This window comes from Enhydra lutris, unplaced genomic scaffold (genome assembly GCF_002288905.1).
Source record: "Enhydra lutris kenyoni isolate GAN:26980312 unplaced genomic scaffold, ASM228890v2 scaffoldscaffold54, whole genome shotgun sequence".
NCBI lineage: Eukaryota > Metazoa > Chordata > Mammalia > Carnivora > Mustelidae > Enhydra > Enhydra lutris.
The window spans coordinates 1,073,448-1,094,485 of record NW_019154138.1 but is presented as its reverse complement, the minus strand read 5'-3'; the positions used below and the strand labels follow the sequence as shown (position 1 = coordinate 1,094,485).

General features: G+C 36.1%; 1 protein-coding gene across 1 annotated transcript in view; it reads right to left on the bottom strand.

The window, feature by feature from the left end:
• The window catches only part of LOC111157377 (phosphorylase kinase regulatory subunit beta), a 240,406-nt gene that overhangs the window by 109,967 nt on the left and 109,401 nt on the right, over window positions 1-21,038 (bottom strand). The window contains exons 8-12 of the mRNA XM_022518739.1: window positions 17,853-17,916; window positions 10,625-10,720; window positions 9,106-9,303; window positions 5,657-5,714; window positions 4,827-4,904 (exon numbers count right to left, since the gene is read on the bottom strand). Coding sequence (XP_022374447.1) covers window positions 4,827-4,904; window positions 5,657-5,714; window positions 9,106-9,303; window positions 10,625-10,720; window positions 17,853-17,916 — 494 coding nt within the window. The remainder of the gene's footprint in view (window positions 1-4,826; window positions 4,905-5,656; window positions 5,715-9,105; window positions 9,304-10,624; window positions 10,721-17,852; window positions 17,917-21,038) is intronic.

The following is a 21,038-nucleotide window of genomic DNA, read 5'->3' as shown; positions in this document are numbered from 1 at the left end:
TCTTTATTATTTCTCTTCTCCTGCTTGGTTTAGGTTTTATTTGCTGCTCTTTGTACAGCTCCTTTATGTCTAAGTTTAGCTTGTGCATTTGATACCTTTCTGCTTTCTTGAGAGAGGCTCTGATGGCTTTGTACTTCCTTCTAAGGACCGCTTTTGCAATATCCCATAGCTTTGGAATGGATGTGTTTTCATATTCATTGGTTTGCCTGAGTTGTTTAAGTCCTATAATTTGCTGATTGACCCATTAATTCTTTATCAGGATGCTTTTTAACCTCCAAGTACTCGAGTTCCCTTTTTTGTGTGTGTGTGTGTGTGTGGTTGAGCTCTAGTTTCAAAGCATTTTGGTCTGAAAATATGCAGGGAATAATTCCAATCTTTTCATATCAGTCGAGACCTGATTTGTGACCCAGTATATGATCTATTCTGGAAAAAGTTCCACGTGCACTCAGAAAGAATGAGTATTCAGTTGTTTTAGGATGGAATGTTCTGTATGTATCTACGAAGTCCATCTAGTCCAATGTGTCATTCAGAGCTCTTGTTTCTTTGTTGATCTTTGGCTTAGATGATCTGTCCACTGCTGTGAGTGCAGTTTTGAAGTCTCCTACTATTAATATATTATTATTTATACGGTTCTTTGTTGTGTTTATTAATAGGTTTATATAATTGGCTGGTCCCATGTTGGAGGCATAGATATTTACAATTGTTAGATCTTCTTGTTGGATACACCCTTTAAGTATGATATAGTGTCCTCTACATCTCTTATGAATCTTTGTTTAAAATCAAGTTTGGCTGATATGAGGATTGCTACCCCTGCTTTTTTTTGTGGTCTGTTGGAGTGGTAAATTTTTCTCCATCCCCTCACTTTCAATATGGAGGTGTCTTTAGGTACAAAATGAGTCTCCTGTAGACAGCATATGGATGGGTCCTGCTTTTTTAGCCAATCTGAAATTCTGTGTCATTTATGCGACCATCAGCCCATTTACATTGAGTAACTATTGAAAGATAATGAACTTGGTGCCATTGAATTGCCTGTGAAGTCCCTGTTCCTGTAGACTATCTCTGTTATTTTTTGGTCTACATTACTCTTGGGGTCTCCTTTCAATTACAGAATCCCCCTTAATATTTCTTGGTGGTCACATATTCTTTCCATCTGTCCTGGGAACACTTTCTCTCTCCTTCCATTCTCAATGACAGCCTTGCTGGATAAAGTATTCTTGGCTGCATGTTCTTCTCATTTAATACCCTGAATGTATCTTGCTGGCTTTTCATGCCCGCCAGGATTCTGTGGATAGGTTTCATGTTATTTCGATGTTCCTCCTCCATAGTATGGAGTCTACTTTCCCTAGCTGCTCTCAGGATAGCTTCTTTGGCTCAAAGATTTGCAAGCTTTACTGTTACATGTCAGGGTGTTGATCTATTTTTATTGATTTTGTGAGGGGTCCTCTCTGCCTCTTAGACATGAATGTTTGTTTCATTCCTCATATTAGGGAAGTTCTCAGCCATGATTTGCTCAAATATACTTTCTCGCCCTCTCTCTCTTTCCACTCCTTGGATCCCAATGATTCTGACATTGGTTCTTTTCAAGGCATCATTAAATTCTCTAAGCCTTTCTTCATGGGCTATAATTTGTTTCTCTGTCGTTTCCTCAGCTTCCTTCCTTTCCATCAGCCTGTCCTCTGGATCACTTAATCTCTCTTCTGAGTCACTGTCCCTAGCTCTTAGAGGATCCAATTTAGACTGCATCCTATCAATAGCATTTTTAAGTTTGGTGTGGTTAGATTTCATTTCCACCCTTAGAGATTTTGTATTGTCATGTATGTTTTTTTCAAACTGAGCTATTAACTTCATAACTGCTCTCCTGAATTCTATCTCTGACATCTTGCTTATATCCATATAGATTAGCTCTGTGGCAGAGAACATTGCCTCTGGTTCCTTCCTTTGTTGTGAGTTCTAGTCATTCTGCCCAAGAAGGATGGATCAGCAAATGAATAGAGTCCAAAGTATCAACCATGACCCAAGAAAAATGCACCATAGGAAAAAACCTAAAATTATCTGCAGCCACCACAGAAATGCGAACAAAGCCAAAATGAACAAAACAATAAAAATGGGGGTGGGGGGGTACGATGGGTTGGTGGAGAAAGACTATAATCTCTCAGGGTGGACAAGCAGGGTGATCTACTTATTCCTGACTGAATTTAGGTTTGTGTGTTAGAAGACACTACATCCCAAATATGCAAAGAAAACAAAGTTCATATATATATATAAAATAAAATTTAGGGCGCCTGGGTGGCTCAGTTGTTAAATGTCTGCCTTCGGCTCAGGTCATGATCCCAGGGTCCTGGGATTGAGTCCCACATAGGGCTCCCCACTCTGCGGGAAGCCCACTTTTCCCTCTCCCACTGCCCCTGCTTATGTTCCCTCTCTTGCTGTATCTCTCTCTGTCAAATAAATAAATAAAATAAATAAAGTCTTTTTAAAAAATATTTTTAAATAAATAAAATAAAATTTAATAGAATGAAAAAAGAACTAGAATGAGGCATAAATCTATAAAATGTTGATGTGGAAAAAAAGGTTAAAAAGCAACTTAAAAACATAAATTGGTAAAATAAGGATCTAGTTATAATGGGAAAAATGTAAAAAAAAAAAAGTAAAATTTTAGACTGAAGGAAAAACAAGTTGTGAGGAAACACCTGGAGCTCAATATATTATTTTCCTATAGTGCTGGATTTTTACAGTCCCTTGAGATCTATTAGCTTGTCATTCACCTATTCTTCTAGTCTGTCTTCTGGGGGAGGTACCTCCTGTTCTGCTTCTCGGGTTTCTTTGCCTGGGTGGAGTTGCACCATCCCTTGTCAGGAGGATGGCCTCAAGGTGAGCTGGTCCTCTGTGTGGTTTTCGTTCCTTGGTGGCTTTTCATGACTCTTCAGAGGGTCAGAGCAAAAATGGCCTTGACTGGATCCTTGGCCCAGAGCCACAAGATCACAGACCCCTCTTTAGTAAACTTTCTAAGTGAAACTGTCTTCACTTCTGTGTGCACCAAGCTCTACAGAAACCCCTGGGTGACAAGGACTGCAATTCTCCTGGGAGCATTCCTAGAGACCCATGAGCATTTCTGCACTTTGCATCTTCGGGACTAGAAGGATCTGTGGGCTTGCACAGATACACCCTCCTCCACTACTCCCATGTGCCAGCTGGGTTCTGCTTTATTGTCCTTTCCAGAGCTGCTGCCACCCTGAGAGCTGTTGCCTGGTCATGGTGCAGCTCTTTGGACCCTCCCAGGGGTTGGTAATGTGGCCCACATGTCCCAGTCTTTTTCTGGTGTGCAGGCAAAGAGTGCTCTCGCTACTGGCCTGGCTCATAGTTTATGGTGACCTGAGCTGAGAGTGCCTCTTGGCTCACTGACTATAACCATTTTCCCCACTCCACCGTTTGGGCACCCTATTGGTTCAGGAACCCTGGTTGTTTCTGTGGGATCCTGACACCACAGTGACTGACCTAGAATTCTGCCTTTTCCATTCCTTGAGCTCCTTTCAGAAAGGCAATCAATAGTGATATTGTATCTAAAACCAGTAAAAAGATCTTTGATACACAAAGAAGAGTTTTAACATCACTTTCTGAACATGACAAAGACTAAACTGTTGTACACTAAACTACCCCCTCAATGCATCAATGATCTACCACTGAATACTAACAGATATGATTCAAGGGATTGGATTTCAAACATTATATTCATTACAGCATGCATTACATTGTTTCTCACATTGGATAAATTATTATTTGGAGCATAAAGATATTAATAACTGGTTTCAAAAATTAATATTTATTTGGAATTCAAGGTTTATTCACAAATATTTTGCTACTTTAACATTACAAGTATTTTAAAGGCTGAGCACACATTGTGAAGTTTTTATTTGAAAATACTTGTGGAAAACTGTAAAAAATATCACAAACTTCTCCTGAGGGAGGAATGAGGCCCAGGGCTGTAATTCCAAGTTTGCAGAAACGGTCCATAGGACCACCCATGTTTTAGCCATAAATCATGATTTTTCACTTTCAGATAAAGGTTTTCAAAGCTGTTTACTTAAGAGAATATGTTCTTATTTTGCTAATACTAATCTCCAAAGAATCTAGAGCTCCAAAGAATCTAGAGAATCTAGAGCTTCTTTTTTGGAACTATTAGTTTTCTAGTCATACTGAAAATCAGTTATATTCTTTTATGGGCCCTGTTGGTGTTTAACTAAAACCAATATACTACTTGTAAGAGTCTTTTAGCCACTTCTAAAGTATTAAACCCATTCTCAAAGGATGAATCATTAGCACTAGGCTGATATTCAAAATAATATGCTAAAGGTCCAAGAAGTAACTCCGAAGATGAGGCCAATCTGTTCCTGGCAGTAGTAGTACCTTTAGGCTATGGCAGAACCTCTTAAGGTAGCCCTCTGGAGGGGGCAGCGTTCACCTGAACATAGCATCTCTGATGACTGGGAGAGAAAACAGCTACTCTATATTATTGTCATACTTCACAGAGTAAAGGAGTTTCATAGTAGGTAGAACAAGAAACTTTGCCCACCTGGAAAAGTATTTTGTAATTACTACAACCATAATCACCTAAATTTATTCTTCAACCTTGTCTTGCCCAATGAACTCCTTTTATAAAAACACACTTATAATAACAAATTAATAGATTATTCCTTACAATTCATTCAAGGTTCCATTTTTTATAATTTAATATAAGTTGTTATATTTAAAAAGGAGTAATTTATACATTTCAAAGTAACATTTAGGAAATATTAGGAAGAATTTCTTGACAAACAATCCAACTATACCTTCTGTGGTCTGATGAAGTACTGGAGTCAGAAGATCCTGATACTCCTTTACTTGTTTGGGATTGCCTCTAAAAACTCCTAAAATTTAAAATATAAAAACCAATAGCATATGAGCTCAATAAGTACCACAGAAATTTTGCCTTAGAAAACTCGACTAGTCCATGGGGCACCTGGATAGCTAAGTTGGTTAAGCGTTCAACTCTTGATTTAGGTTCAGGTCATGATCTCAGGGTTGTGAGATCGAGCCCCATGTTGGGCTCCATGCTGGGCATGGACCCTAGTTAAGATCTCCCTTCTCCCTCTGCCCTTGCCTCTCCACTCCCTCTCTCTAAAAAAAAAAAGAAAAGAAAGAAAAGAAAAAATCTATTAGCCCAGTTATAATTACTTTGTTAATTTTGTATGTAAATGATAAAAATAAAATTGGAAAAAAGTAATGCAAATATGTATATTATTCCATGAAATTGTTTTTAGGTCATGTTAACATTTAGAACTGATTATTGAATTTTAATTGAAATTTCTCTACTCTTAAGTGTAAATGTTATAGATATTCACAATGTCAAAGATTACAATATCCATTATTACTATCCATAAAAATTTCTCTTTGCAAATATGAAAATATATTTTATAATTTCTTAAATACTTCAAAGTATTTTTGAACTCTTTAAATGATTTAATATTCACCCAGAAGCAGAAGAGTAGCATATAAAAATGCAGAGCAGTTAACATCACTGAAGTATAGTCTATTTTGCTAGCTGAAAGGGTCATATTTCATCTGCTTTTCTTTAAACCACTTATATCCCGTAGTTTAAATTTTAGAAAAGCTCACTTACCATCAATCATCATGTAAAGGAAAAATATGGGAAATTCACATTCAATGCCATCAAATAGCTAAAACATAAAATAAAATATTAAAAATTTCACTGAAGTTAATTATATTAGTTAGAACAATTATATTAATTAGAATAAATATATTAATTATATATGGGATAACTGTTAGAACAAAGATATATAGAAGTATATAGATCATACTGTATAGTATAATGAATTATAGCATATAGGATATACATACAAGTATATAGTAATAACAAAATTAGACTGATATAAGTAGTTTAATTGCTTCTAAAAAAAATCTTAGAACTCTTGTTACTCAAAATCTCATTCATTTAATCCATCACACAGTAATCATTCAACAAATATTTACTAAGTACTTAATAATGCCTGGCACCAATTAGACAGAGGGCTATGAAAACAAATAAATAGAGAACCTGCCCTCAAGTGCTCCTAGCCTAGTGGGGAGTCAGGCATGTAAATAAACTACTATAGTTTTATATGAAATGTTTATACATGGTACATCAGAAATACAGGAAAGGAAACACCTGTGTCTGCCCAAGGGTTGGGAAGGGATAATAGTAAAAGAGATGCTTCAATTAAGACTTGATGGATTTCTTTGGGGAGAGGAGCTAAGGGAACTCTGTGCAGAGAAAGCAATAGTACAAACTACAGATGCATGGAAGGACAAAGTTTGCTAAAGAAATAACCAGCAATTCAGTATTTTTGGAACAAGCAAGCAAGAAATCGATAAAATTAATGCCCAAGAGGTGGCCCGGCCCAGGCCAGCCAGATCAGGAAAAACCTGGGAATCATGCTAAAAGACTGAGACTTGGATCTGAAGTGACAGGGAAGCACTGATGAACACTGAACAGAATCAGATTTACTTATCAGATTTACTTACTAGTTGGAAAGCTGGCAGTACTGAACAGAGTTTTGGGGCAAGAAAAAGGAGACCAGGTGGAAGGCTACTTGGAAGCAATCCAGAGAAAATATGATAGCCTAAACTGAGATTTCTCAATTTCAGCACTACTGACATTTTGGGCCAAATAATTCCTTGACAGGTTGCTCTACGCAGCGCGGAATCTTTACTAGCATCTCTGGCCTCTACCTTCCAGATGCCAGTAGCACCCACTAAGTTGTGACAATGAAAAACGTCTACTGATATTGTCAAATGTCTCCTGGGGTGCAAAATCCTTTGCTTAAGAATCACTAGCCTAAACCAAGGAGTTAATAGAGAGGAAGGAACAGACATTAAGATTTAAAGGAAGTTAAATCTGCTAGACCTGGGGAGTGACAAAGAGAGCTAAATGAGACAGAAAAGCCTAGAATGACTCTCAGGTTTGGGGCTTGGGCAAAAGAGTGGGACTTGTCCAAAAGGCAGCGGGATACACATAGTACACCCAAGGGGAGATCTGGGGTTAAGATTGATAGCTGAAGCTATGATTGCATGGATGGCATGAAAAAAGAATAGGACTAAGGATGAAACTTGGGAGAAGAGCAATGTTTAGGAGGTGGAAGAAGAAGAACCTGAAAAGACAATGACAGAAGAGGATTAGGAAGAATGTGATCACAGAAAATGGAGAATATTCCAAGAAAGAAGACTCAATGAAAACATACAAATGCCAAGGAGATATTCTGTGAAAGAAGGTCAGAAAATCCTCCACTACCCAGTGACCTAAACTGACTGAAGCCAACAGGGCTACTGGAAAGTGCTAAAGACAAAGAGGAGTATAACATAAAGCAGTGAGTAGGAGGCAAACAAGGAGACACACCAAGAACAGACTATGCTTTTCAGAAGTGTGGCTATAAGGAGAGAGAGAGGACTGGAGGAAGAGAGGAATAAAGGTTTTGGTTTTGGTTTTAAATGAACACCACTGTGCTTATGCTGAGGGAAAAAAGCTGACTGGAGTTGGGGGAAAGCAAGACAGAAGGAAGGGAGAAGTGAGGAAGATGAGGAGGAAAAAAAGAAAGAAATAGAGATAGACATCCTTCTATCAGAGAAGAAAACAAATGAGAGAGTAAGAAACCCAAGAAGTAAAAGAGAAGAGGATGGGGTGTACATATGGAGGGTTAGCTCAAGGATGAAGAACAGAAAGCACCTTCTGTGAGACAGAGATGGAGGCAAGACTGGATGAAGAAGAGGTGCAGTGGAGGAGGGCAAATAGAAAAGAAAGGCTACCCAGTAAGAATTATAGTCTGGGAACTTGAATACAAATAGGGAAAAAGCTGGAAAAGCTTGTAAGGGAGTTCCTGGCAGAGTCACACAGCAGTACTGACAAGCGGTCAAATCAACAGTGAGGACTGAACCAGGATGGGTGTTCTGAATCTGGGGCGGCATCTGACTATAGCTGTCGCTTTCTACACTGGTGCTCACCAGCAGATACACAGACACAGATCCAAAGATGAAAATTTGCAGGGTGGTAGTTACAGCAGGTCCAATTGAAATGTAAGTGCTACATATCAGCTCAGGAAATGTATTAAGTAGAGAAGAAATATCTGAAGGTGTTTAAGAAATAAATGGATCTTTTGACTCAACCTAATAGGCTGCTGTAAAGTTTCAAATATGTACACAATAACATCGCTCCTAATGCTTCCAGATGATAGTCAGTTGTTAAATTAAATAAGATGATAATCTCTAATTATCCAGCAAAACTAAGTGTGTACTAAATATTAAAAGAGTGGTATTTAACTGCCTAATAAATTATAAGGTACAATCTTGCCTAAACATTTTATATAGAGAGATTCGTAAGTCCCTACCTATCTTTAAAGTTATGACCAAGCTAACAAAAATAATTGTCAATCTATACCACTAAAGAAAACCTTCAGCAATGTGGATGGATGCTTACCCTTTTTTTGAATGTTACAGTTTTCTGAACAGCTTAAAAATTCCTAGAATAAACCTAGATAAAATGGTATGTATGTGCATTTGAAATAAATGTTTTAAAACTGAAAATTTAGAGGACTATATTTCAAAGGGAAATGTCTATGTGAAATAGAAAAAAAGAGCATTTGCTTAAGAGATTGAAAGTTGCATCACAAATTGGTATTTTCTTTTATATAAGGCATACAGTATGGAGCAGATAGGCAAAGTACTGAAAGTTCAGTCGAAAAATTATTCATCCAATGAATCACCCCAGCCCAATATGAGCAAATGGGCCTCACTGCCAGTAAGGCTAATGCTTATCACTTACTCTGCGTCAAGAACCATTTGAAGCACTTTTAGACATATGTTAACTCATTGAATCCTCATAAGAACCTCAGTAACAGGACAAATAATAGTAGCTATTATTATTTTACCAATGAAAAATATTAATCACACAGAGGTTTATTAACTTGCCCAAGGCCAAATAGCTAGTAACTGGCAGAGCCAGAGTTCAAACCCAAAAAGTCTGTTTCCTAAACCGGTGTTTTTGACTACTCTGTTATGATATGAAATATTTTTTGATACCTTAATTTCAGCTGGTTTGTAGTAGCGTCTGTTGGGATCTTCCAATGATGTTCTATATCCATCTCTCAAGAAACGCTTAAATCCATATTTACCTTTTAATTTTCTAACCACTTTATCAAGTGTCTGGCTAAACAAAGCTTCATCATCCAGGGCAAATGCAGGATAACTGATGCAGGGTAGTAGGGCAGCATCTGTGTTCTGGAGGCAATAAGAAAAAGAAGGGAATGTAAATGCCTGCAGTGATATGATCAGCATAGCCAAAGGAGAATCAGGGAGATGAAAAGTCAATAAGGTTATCTAACTGACAGTGAGATTGCTGTGCTCCAAGGGACAGACAGACATTTATATGATATGGTTTGGTGAACCAATAAAACTTTATCCATTAATAAGGAGTATTTTCAAGATTCAACACTGGATGCAAAGATATTAATTAAGGCAGTGTGTAAAAATTTAATACTGATAATTACTATTTATAACTTGGTCTGTCATAACATTGGTTTATGATGGTAAAAAACAGAAAATAATCTGAATGTCCAACAATTAGCTGAGTAAATTAGCAGCCATTAAAATGTATATTATAGAAATGTTTATAAATAGGGAAATATGCCCATTCATAGAACGAGGTTACCAAGCATTATAAATAATATTCTTCCAGTTTTATAAAATAAGAATAATATTACATATGTACATAAAAATGTGTGAAAACATATAAACTCAAATGCTATCATCCTAAAACTATAATTGAGTGGTGAAATAATGAGTGGATATTATATTATTACTGGCTTATTTTTGAGTTCTGTTTTATCATAATCTCATCGTATTTCTATAAAATTGTACTTCTTATTTTTTAATATTTTTAAAATTTTTAACAATTTTATTTATTTATTTGACAGAGATCACAAGTAGGCAGAGAGGCAGGCAAAGAGAGAATGGGGGAAGCAGGCTCCCTGCCAAGCAGAGAGCTCAATGCAGGGCTTGATCCCAGGACCCTGAGATCATGACCTGAGCTGAAGGCAGAGGCTTAACCCACTGAGCCCCCAAATTGTACTTTTTAAATAATTATTTTATTTGGGGTGTTTTTTAAGAATAGAGACACAAATAGCCCCTAGAAAAATCTGTAATCAGGTATTACAGGCATATAAAAGTTTAAAGATGAATCACATGAGAGAAAAGAAACAAAGCAGGTAATTTTGATATTCAAAAGAAATATAAATCATGAAAAACATTTTTCTAATACTTTATGACCAAAAAATTCATTTTGGTATAATGTTGCTACTCTCTACACCCCCCCCTCAAAAAATAGGTCTAGTTTTCTATAGTTCTACAGAAGAGCCAAGGACAAAGTAGGTTTGCCCACAGCTTTCCCTACTTCCTGAATGAAACCTCCACAAGACAGTGGACCAAAGGGCAACATTTCTCTCTCCTCATCTCTTCTGGCAACCTCTAACATTTTAAGCACTTGCTTGAGGAAGCAATCATAAATAGTAGTTCATATTCGTTTATTATAAAAATATCTCACATGAGATCTTGATTCTCTGGGTAACAGTGAACACAAAGTTTGCCTATTGCGATTGTGAGCATCGAGATCCACAAATATAACCGACCAAGAGCAGCCCTGGAACGAGAGGAAAAAAAAAACAAAACAAAACATTTTCTAAATCAAGAAAAAAGAACATGTAGAATGCTGGACATTTTGGCTGTAAGAAATCTCACAAATATATTAACATTGGTTGCATTTGAGAGTGTCATTACAGATGATTTTAATTTTCTTTTTTATATTTTCAGTATTCCTCAAGTTTCTTGCAATAAACATTAATTTTATAATCATAAAATATAAATGTTATTCTTACATTTTCCCTATTTCTTCTTAGTCTTTTATAATTCAAAATGTGATTACAAGACAACTAATCAATTAAGGATATTTGTTTTAATAAAGATAAAAATAGGTTAACTAGCATTTTTGGCAAGGAATAAAGCAAGAATTAATTAGGATGCACGAAATCTGAATTATACAGTCTTAAAAAGAACACTGATTGTATGATCAATCTATACAAACTTAGATACAATCTGGAATTAAAGCTGTAAAAACCATTTGATTAAAATATGAAGATAGGAACATCTCTAATAATAATAATTCATATAACGCTAGCTAATATTCATGATAAGCACTGTTCTTTATGCTTCACATGGATTATCTCACTTAATCCCCAATATGTAGATATTATTATCCCCATTTTAATGAAGAAGATGCTAACTCCTAGCTTAACAGAGCAAGGGTTCAAAAATCAGGTTTTGACAGGGTAGCTCACATCTTAACTACTGAGTTATATAATTCCCACATTAAAAAATATTTTTCATGTAAGAACCAAAAACAAACAAAAAAGATAGGTGTAACAAAAAAATGGCAATTGGTCTGATAACTAAGTTTTTAAAAGTTTACTATTTAGCCATGAGTATTTTCCATATTCAAGGGCATAGTTATAAGTAAACATGGTTTTGTTCTTTTATTGGGGAGCTAAATATTTTGAAAACACAGGAAGTGAAATTGGAATACAAAGACTACTTCTACTATTAGAGAACACTCAGAAAAATACATGGAGAAAGGAAGAAGAGAACTTATAACTTTCATGTAAATCTCGACCAAATTTACACCAACTTCAAAGATGTATTCACCCTGAAACTAAAATACCTCAAATCAATCACCTAGACTGACACCCCAAATCTAGGACTACTGGGTCCTACATCCAAATAGTAGATTCAATATATGTATATTTTTCCTGTTAACCTGTTCATACATGAATATTAGCTCATAAAATAGAATAATTTTTCATTCATAGTGTCATTTCTTAAATCTCTCTTAATTCTGATAATTAAAAAATGAACAACGAATGAGTGAAGCTGACTCTCAACAATGAGATTAATGTTAAACTGTTCCTTCCTACAATTTGAAAGTCGCAACTACTCGTCTCTACCCACAAAATTGAGCCCAACAAACGCTTGATGCAGTAGCTACCATTGTCAGAGTCAAGCGCTCTCTCCTTCAAGAAAAACAAAAAAGATAGGACTTGATCTCTTCTCTCAAGGAACTGACCCTGGTGATACACAGTCCCTAAACAATACGAATAACAAGCAAAACAAAAAGATAGTACATGGCAATACACAACTATGTACCAAATGACTGGCTTAGATGAAAGGCTACTAATGATAATAAATTAATAGGAGAAAAACAATAGGGAACTTGGGGGACTTTCTGGAGAAGGTAACTAGAATGGTGAATTTTGGGGAAAAGAGGAGCAAGGAGGGTGGTTAGAACAAAGGAACAGAGAAATAAATGGGTATGAGATGTTGGGAATCTGTGAGTATAGAAAATCAGATTTATGGTTTATCTTTAGGCTGATAATAAAGTTAATTGCATGCCAAATCAGTCTGCCTTGATTGAATTTTTAAAAGATACAATCTAAGTAGGGAAACTTATAAATTATAACGAAGTGAAATGGCAAGTTTGGCAATTCCTGACATTATCTGATTAATACAAACCGCCAACTTCTATTTTCTGGCCAAAATCAATGGCTTATTAACCTAAATTCAAAGTATTTGTTTCAAGTCTCTTTCTCTGCCAGCTTCTAAGAAATATGCACAAAAGGAAAAACAATCTCATAATTTTACCATATTTTAACACTGAGATCAAGGTTAGTTAACTGTATTGTTTGGCTAACCTCTTAAAAATTACACCATGCTTTAGGTATATAAACTCAGATTTACAGGAGGATAAAATTCATCCAAGGCCTTGGGTCACTATTCCTAATCAGAAGCAACTTTTTCTAAAAGCCATCAAGGAAAACCTACATATGGAATTAATTATCACCTTCCTTAAATTATCAGACACATTAATTTTAGGACTGTAAACTTGAAAGGAAGCTACATATGTCTCCATTGCTTTGAACACTTTTCATAATATGAGCAATCTCTCCAGTCATCACCTTTTAGATTCTGGCTCAGCTCATCTGTTAGTATCTTAATTTCGCCAGTTAAAGACACATTATATGAAAGGATGTTTTATATGTATATGTGACTGCAAAATACCTGATTAGCTTTGGATATTTTATTTTCCTCTTCCATTTCCTGAAATCATCACAATTCTGCCATAATATCTTAACTCCAGCAAAAGAACATATTTTAAGACTGGTAGTTCAAACTTTAATCCCCAAATTGAGTTTCTGCAATTGTGTCCTAGTAAATACACTAGAATTTGTTTCAACCTGACTACCATCATGGGGACTTGAATTTCAGTGGTGGGTAAGATCTGCACTGAACCATCTACCCCAGGTTTCATGACCACAACAAACATTTCTGAGATGGTACCAAGGGTGACATCTATGACTATAAGACACTACTGATCTCTTTAGTTTCAATTCAAAGTGAAATGATTTGAAGGACTGTCTGGGTCTTTCTTTTCCTCATTAATCACTTCTTTGAACCTGAGCTAATGGGCTTGCTGGCTTTATCCAGCATCAAACAATGAAACTGGTTAGTATATCTACGATACATGAAATCATTTCTATTCTTCTGAAAACAAAACCAACACCACTCTGATGACACCACAGTCTTCCCTAGTTCAGTATCAGGCTATCTCTCAGCTTTGTGATAGATACTGGAAATCTGTTTTCTTACAGAAATAATATTTGCTGATGGGCCTTACCCCTCTGTACCATGGCTATGGGTGGCCATGGGTGTATAAATAGGCAGCTTTTACATACTGACCAAACAGTAGCCTCTAGTAGCCCTTCCCACAAGCCACGCTTCTTTTCTCTACAAAAGATCCTACTCACATTTTCAAACTACAGAAAGAGTTGAACCTGAGAGTTAATTCTCAGGGTTTTAGAAGAGCAGAGCTGAGACTCAGACCCAGGAATCATGGAACTATTGCTAACAATGCCAATGACATTTGCGGAGTGTAAATTATGATTTATTTAAGTATTACATCTAATAATATTTCTGTATATTGTCATCATATTTATACAGGATATATTTTGAAATCATTGTGAAATATGTAATTCTCACATTGAGGATTATATGAGTTATATTTCTAAATGCTAGAAACTAGCCTTTATTATAAACTTTTCAGTAAAGAAATTAGGCCATTTTATCATACATTTTTCTTAGGTATTCTCTCACAAAAGAAAATAAGTTTTGAAAATAGTTTCAGAGTAAACATTTTATTTTATTTTTTTAAAAGATTTTATTTATTTATTTGTCAGAAAGAGAGAGAGAGAGAGAGCACAAGAAGGGGGAGCAGTGGGCAGAGGGAGAAGCATACTCCCTGCTTAGCAGGAAGTCCAACATAGGACTTGACTACAGCACCTTGGGACCATGACCTGAGTCGAAGGCAGGCGCTTAGCTAATTGAACTGCCCAGGTGTCCCCCTTTTTTTTTTTTTTAAGATTTTATTCATTGAGTAAATATTTAAATAATGGGTTTTTCCTTGAATAATAAAGCAAGTCTAGTATTTAAAAAAAGAAAGGAAGTAGAAATATAAGATAGTCATAATGAAAATGAAAAGCTTTTCCCACCCAATAATTCCCATAAAAATAAAAATTAACATTCATCTTATACACTGAAGTACACAAAGGGCAAAAGGCAAGCCTTTCACATTGTTCAATATATGAATTCCTCCTTCAAAAGTTCAATAATTAAGAAGAAAATAGTGCAGTCAAAGGTACAAACTCTCAGTTATAAAATAAATCTTGGGGATGTAATGTACAGCATGGTGATTATAGTTAATATACTGTATTTGTATATTTGAGTGTTGCTAAGTAAATAGATCTTAAAATTTCCTATCACAAGAAAAAAAATTCTACCTATGTATGTTGGTGGATGATAGTTGATTAATTAGAATTAATGTGGTGATCATTTTGCAACATGTACAAATATCTGGGCAGTACAGGAAAACTTCAATTCAATTTCAGACCTGAAATTAATGTTATATATCAATTCTATCTTAGTAAAAATCTTAATTAATTTAATTCAAAAAAAAGAAAGAAAAGCCTTAAGAGTTTTCCAAGAATTAGCATAGCTGACACCTCTAAAGGTGGAAAGCATTCAAGACCCATGATTTCCTGTACTAACAGCTGATATTCCAGATTCATTAGCAAATGGCTTTGGTTTAATTCCTGGGTTTGCCTCTGTTTCATGACCTGCAAAAAGCCATCTCAACTCTCCAACCATTCATTTTGAGAGAAGGGCCCTTCCAGCTCCAAAGATCTATGACTTGAAGAGGTTTCTTCGTTTGAACAAAACCTTTCTTTGTTATATTAGTTCTTTTCCTAGCTACTGATTTTAGAGACCACAGCTCTTTTAAGTACATGAAGCAATATTATAAGATGATAAAACACTAAAAAGATCACATAATTTTTAAATGTGGTACTGTTTAGCAGGTACCTTTTTAATTTCATTGCTATAGTGATGGGAATTTGCAAAACTAGCTCTGATTATCCAAAAAAAAAAAAAAAAAAAGGAAGACAAAGAGGGGTTCTACTTGCAATAGGTAACATCTGTGTGGCTACAGGAATAAAGCGTTATTTATCTAAATTTCTACCTGAAATAATCAAAGATAGTCCAGTCAGTGAACATTTGGTGTATAACTCTGCCAGAAATACAAGCTAAACAAGGTCAAGAATGAACTCTGCTTTGGGACACCTGGGTGGCTCAGTCATTTAAGTGTCTGCCTTCAGCTCAGGTCCTGATCTGAGGGTTCTGGGATCAAGTTCCACATCGGGCTCCTTGCTCTGTGAGGAGCCTGCTTCTCCCTCTGCCTGCCACTCCCCCTGCTTGTGCACTCACGCTCTCTCTCTCTCGCTCTCGTTCTGGCAAATAAATAAATAAAATTAAAAAAAAAAAAAAAAGAATGAACTTGCTTAGAGCAGTTGTTCTCATCCTTGGCTGTGCATTAGAATTTCTGGGCAGTACAGGAAAACTTCAATACCCAGGCCTCCTCCAGACCAATTCAAATCTCTACAGCTAAAGCCCACACATCAGTATTGGTTAAGTTCCTCAGATAACTCCCATGCACTGTCAAGATTGAGAAATTATGGCTGGGTAACGATACCGGCAATATACTTATAACTCAAAATCAGAATGCATAAAAAAGCAGTTCAGTGCTTTTAGAGTTATGGCTAAGAGATCTCTGAGAGCTTTCTGGGAAAAGCATGCTGAAGGCAGAGCCCTGAGAGATAGGGAGTTGGGAAAGGTGCAATTATGTGTGTGGGTATCTGGATAGGTGGAGGGGGTATATACAAGATACATAAGCTACATATGCTAAGATTCCAGTATACCAAAGGAGATGGCACAGCTGCAAAAACAGAGCTGACCACTACTTCATAACATCCAACCATACAACTCTACTCAGCCACTATTTGGTAGGCCATGGAGAACAGAAAAGCAAGACCTGCATCTTTTCAGACTGTTGCTGTAACGCTACTGGTTTAGTCCATGAGTCTTCTCCATCTCTTTGAGACACCCTCTAGAGGTTTTTCAGTCCAATCTCCTCATGTCCTTTCTTTAGAATTACCGTAAATCCACTAATAGTAATGAGAGATAACACTTACTGAGGGTTTAATCTTTGCCAAGCACTAAACTAACTGTATTTTAATTGTATGAAAACCTTCTATGTTAGATCCTTGTATCAAAGTTATAGAGCTCACTGGTAGGGGTACAGAGCAGACAATGATCCTATTTCCTGACTCGAAAAACAATGTCACTCCTTTTTGCCATATGCCAACTTGAACTTAAATTAAAGACCTGTAATTAAATTACAACTGCCATAACAGAAACCATGTCACATTTTGCAGATCTGAATAAGTTCCTAAAATGTATCTCCACTGACTTAGCATTTTAATAGCTTAGGGTTAATCATAGTATCAGCTGGAAACTTCCTTTACCCTCCCATCTTAAAAATCCAGAGATTGCTAAAGAAAATTAGCCTACTCCTTGATTGAGAAAAGTAACCTGTATTCCTTTATATTATTGCTCTCCATTAACAAATCAGTCCATGGTCACTTGATTAGGTGTAGAAATTGGTTAAACATCTTATGAAAATTTAAGGCAACCCTCGGGATTTCCTTTTTATCCCAAAGAAAAAGAGATTTAAACATAAAATTACAGCTAGCTGAGGGTTAAGCTAAGATCAAAGTTTCCAATTCTTTGGCTGCACATATTACACAAATTCCCCTCTGTGTGAGATATACATGGATATATATCATACTGAAATCAACATGGGAACTGACACAGAAAATATATGATTTGTAATATCAAGACTATTTAAAAATGTGAAAATGGGGTGCTCGGCTGGCTCAGTTGGTAGAGCGTGCAACACTTGATCTTGGGGTTGTGAGTTTGAGCCCCATGATGGACATAGAAGCTTACTTAAAAGAGAGAGAAAGAGAGAGAGAGAGAGAAATAAAAATGTGAAAGTGCAATAAGAGATTTGGGGGAAAAGTTACCGAACAAAGAAAATGAGAATTCTTTTTCAAAAGGTATTTTTAAATTAAGCAATGTTTTTTAGTTAGAAAAATATGATTTAACTGGAAAATCATATTCAAAGGAAAGGCTGATCAACCATGAGCTGCTACATAAATTTCAGACATTCTTCGATCATAAGGAATGACCTGACAAATGACCAAATTAATTAATCATGCAATTCAACAAAATAATCAGTTTGTTGTTGATATTCCTGTTTTGTTTTATTTTACCTGATTGCCAAAGAGGTTGAATCCATTAATTGCTTCTAGAGCTGCTTTTGCTAAGCCAACAGAGCTAAAAGAGAAAAGAAAATCCTTTAGAATTCTGATATCTGGCTACAAAATAAGAACGATTATCTAATGAATATTCACAAGTAAGTTTCTTTATTAACACTTATAATAACTTCCATGAGAAAAATAATGTCTAAGAGACTCTAATCTGACATTTCACTATTTTAATTTTTCTTTTTTATGGTTAGTGATCTTCTGGGGAAAATATTTCTAAGTTCACCTTGATCTAGACAAACAGTCATACTATTGATGGGAGTAGTTTTAATCCCAGTATCATTTATATTCACTAACACAAGGGGGAAAAAAAGATGAACTTTAGAGGAAGGTGTATTATGATGACATGTACTCAATAATAACCAGGTTGGGCATCATTAGTTCAGATCAATTTAGCAGAGCTTTCCTGCCATCAACACTGAGCCTTAAAAAAGATCTTGTATGTCATACACTTACCAAAGTTTAGTAAGAGCTTAATATACCCATTCAAACACTCTTAGCTTAGGGTCCAATAAAATAGGCATTATTTTATACTCAAAGAACAACTTGATCACCACACCTCTCATTTTTTGCCACATTCTTCTCTTTGCATAAAATGTGTACTCCTTTGGCCTCTCAAATGCCATATACAATAGTGCTGAAAAATGGAAAGATCCCAATTTCATTAAAAATGTGACACTGTTGGGATCCTGGATGGCTCAGTCAGTTAAGCATCTGCCTTTGGCTCAGGTTATGATCTCACAGTCCTGGGATGGAGTCCCACATCTGGCTCTTTGCTCAGTGGGGAGTCTGCTTCTCCCTCTGCCTGCTGCTCTCCCTGCTTGTAAGCTCTCTCTCTCTCTCTCTGACAAATAAATAAAGTCTTTAAAATAAAAGCAAAAAAAGAAAAATTGAAGAAAAGGTTACACTGTCATCTTATAAATGTTAACCTTTAAATATTTTAGATCAAATATCTAGTTTATTGCACTTACTGTAATTTTTTTGTTTTTACTTAAAGCAACAACATATGCCATTAATATCTTTTGAAAATAATGGTCTATCATCATCTAAGCATTTCTTTAAAGCAGTGATTACAAAAGTATGGTCCCCAAAGCAGTAGCATTCTCTGGGAACTTATTAGAAATGTCAGTTCTCACTCCTCTCTGGGAGTGGAATCCAACAATTAGTTTTTAAAAGCCCTCTAGGTGTTGGGCACTTGGGTGGCTCAGTGGGTTAAGCCTCTGCCTTAGGCTCAGGTCATGATCCCATGGTTCTGGGATTGAGGCCTGCATTGGGGTCTCTGCTCAGTGGGGAGCCTGCTTCCCCCTCTCTCTGCCTGGCTCTCTGCCTGCTTGTGATCGCTCTCTCTGTCAAATAAATAAATAAAATCCTTTAAAAAAATAAAAATAAAAGACCTCTAGGTGCTTGAATGTGTTTTAAATTGAGAACCACTGTTCTAAGCTATTCATGTCACAATGAAACCCATTTTCTATGAGTTGTTTACATGAAATGTTCTCAAGTAAGCACTACTTTAATTACAGGATAGGGAAACTTATTTTGAAAGAATGGAAAAAAGGTGGGAAACATTTTGAAATATGTGAATGGAAAGGTGGAGTAGACATCACTTTCCCTAATTCCTCTCACTAAATACAACTAAAAACCTTGGACACTTTTCAAACAAACATAAAAAGGCTCAGAAAATGGAAATAAGACAGACGGGCTAAGAACCTCAAGATTCTAGGAACAACACTTTTTTGCCTCATATATAACAGACTTAAAGAAGCCAACAACTAGGAATGCCAGTAGGTGCATATACAAAAAGCCCCAACAAAAGCCTGCTCTCTTTAGCCAAAGGACCAGGAAAAGAGCAGCCTAGCAAAAACTTTTAGACAATAACCATTCAGAAAAAAATTGTAGACTTAGCCCCACCCAGTCCTATAAAGGCTGAGTAGAAAACCTAGACTTTTACGTTCTAAGTCTATAATGAAGAACCATACCCATTTACCAACCCTCCCAGCTCTGATGGTGTCACAAAAGTCCAAGGAGGAAGCCAAGACTTTTCATTCCCAACAGGTAGTAAGAAGGCTCCTCATACTGTGAAGATTATACAGAGAGTCTATATTTCTACTCCTACCCATCAGTAATGAAATGAACCTCCTTGTCCTGCTGGGACAGCATCAGAGGAGGTCCACTGGAGAGTCACGACTTTCACTAATGTCCAGTTGTAAGGAGACTACACCCTTTCGTATCCTTTCCAGCTAGGCAGGTTATCAGTGGAAGCCTATCGGGGAACTATACATCCCATCCAGACCCAGAAATAACAAAGAATCTCCATCTTGGGTGTCAACAAAAAACCTGGCAATACATTCTCACCTGGCAATAATACAGTGATGCTCCTGTCCCCTGCCATTACCAGAGTGGTATCAATAAAATATAGTTAAAGTAAAAAGTTAAAAAAAAAGATTCAGGGTCTTATAATACCCAAATGTCTATGTCTCAATAAAAAAAAAAATCACTCCTCATATCTAAAAACAGAAAGATCTCAAACTGAATAAAAAAGACAATCAATAAATCCTAACACTGAGATGAAAAAGATGTTAGAATTATGGGACAAAATTTTAAAGCAGCCAAGATAAAAAACGCTTCATTGAGCAATCATAAATATGAGTGAAACATATGAAAAGACAGAAAGCCTCAGCTAAGAAAGAGATAGTCTCAGCAATTTCAATTCAATATTAGAATTGAAAAATACAATAATCAAAGCAAAAAGCTCAATAGACAGGATTGATGGCAGGAAGGAAAAGACAGAAGAAAAAATAACTAAATTAAAAGATAAAACAAAGCAAAAGAGAGAAAATAAACTGTTTAAAAAAAAAAAGAAAAAGAAAAATGAAGAGAGCCTCAGGAACCTGTGGGACATCTAACATTCATATCATTGAACTCCCTGAAGGAGAGCGGAGAAAGGACAGGGCTAAAAAATGTACCTGAAATAACGGCAGAAAACTTCCCAATTAGCAAAAGACTAAAGCTACAGATTCAAGCAGTTAACTCAAACAGAATAAAATAAAAATGTCCATGCTAGGAAATACCATAAGTCTTGAAAACTAATGCAAATTAAAAATATTAAAAAGGGGTGCCTGGTTGGCTCAGTGG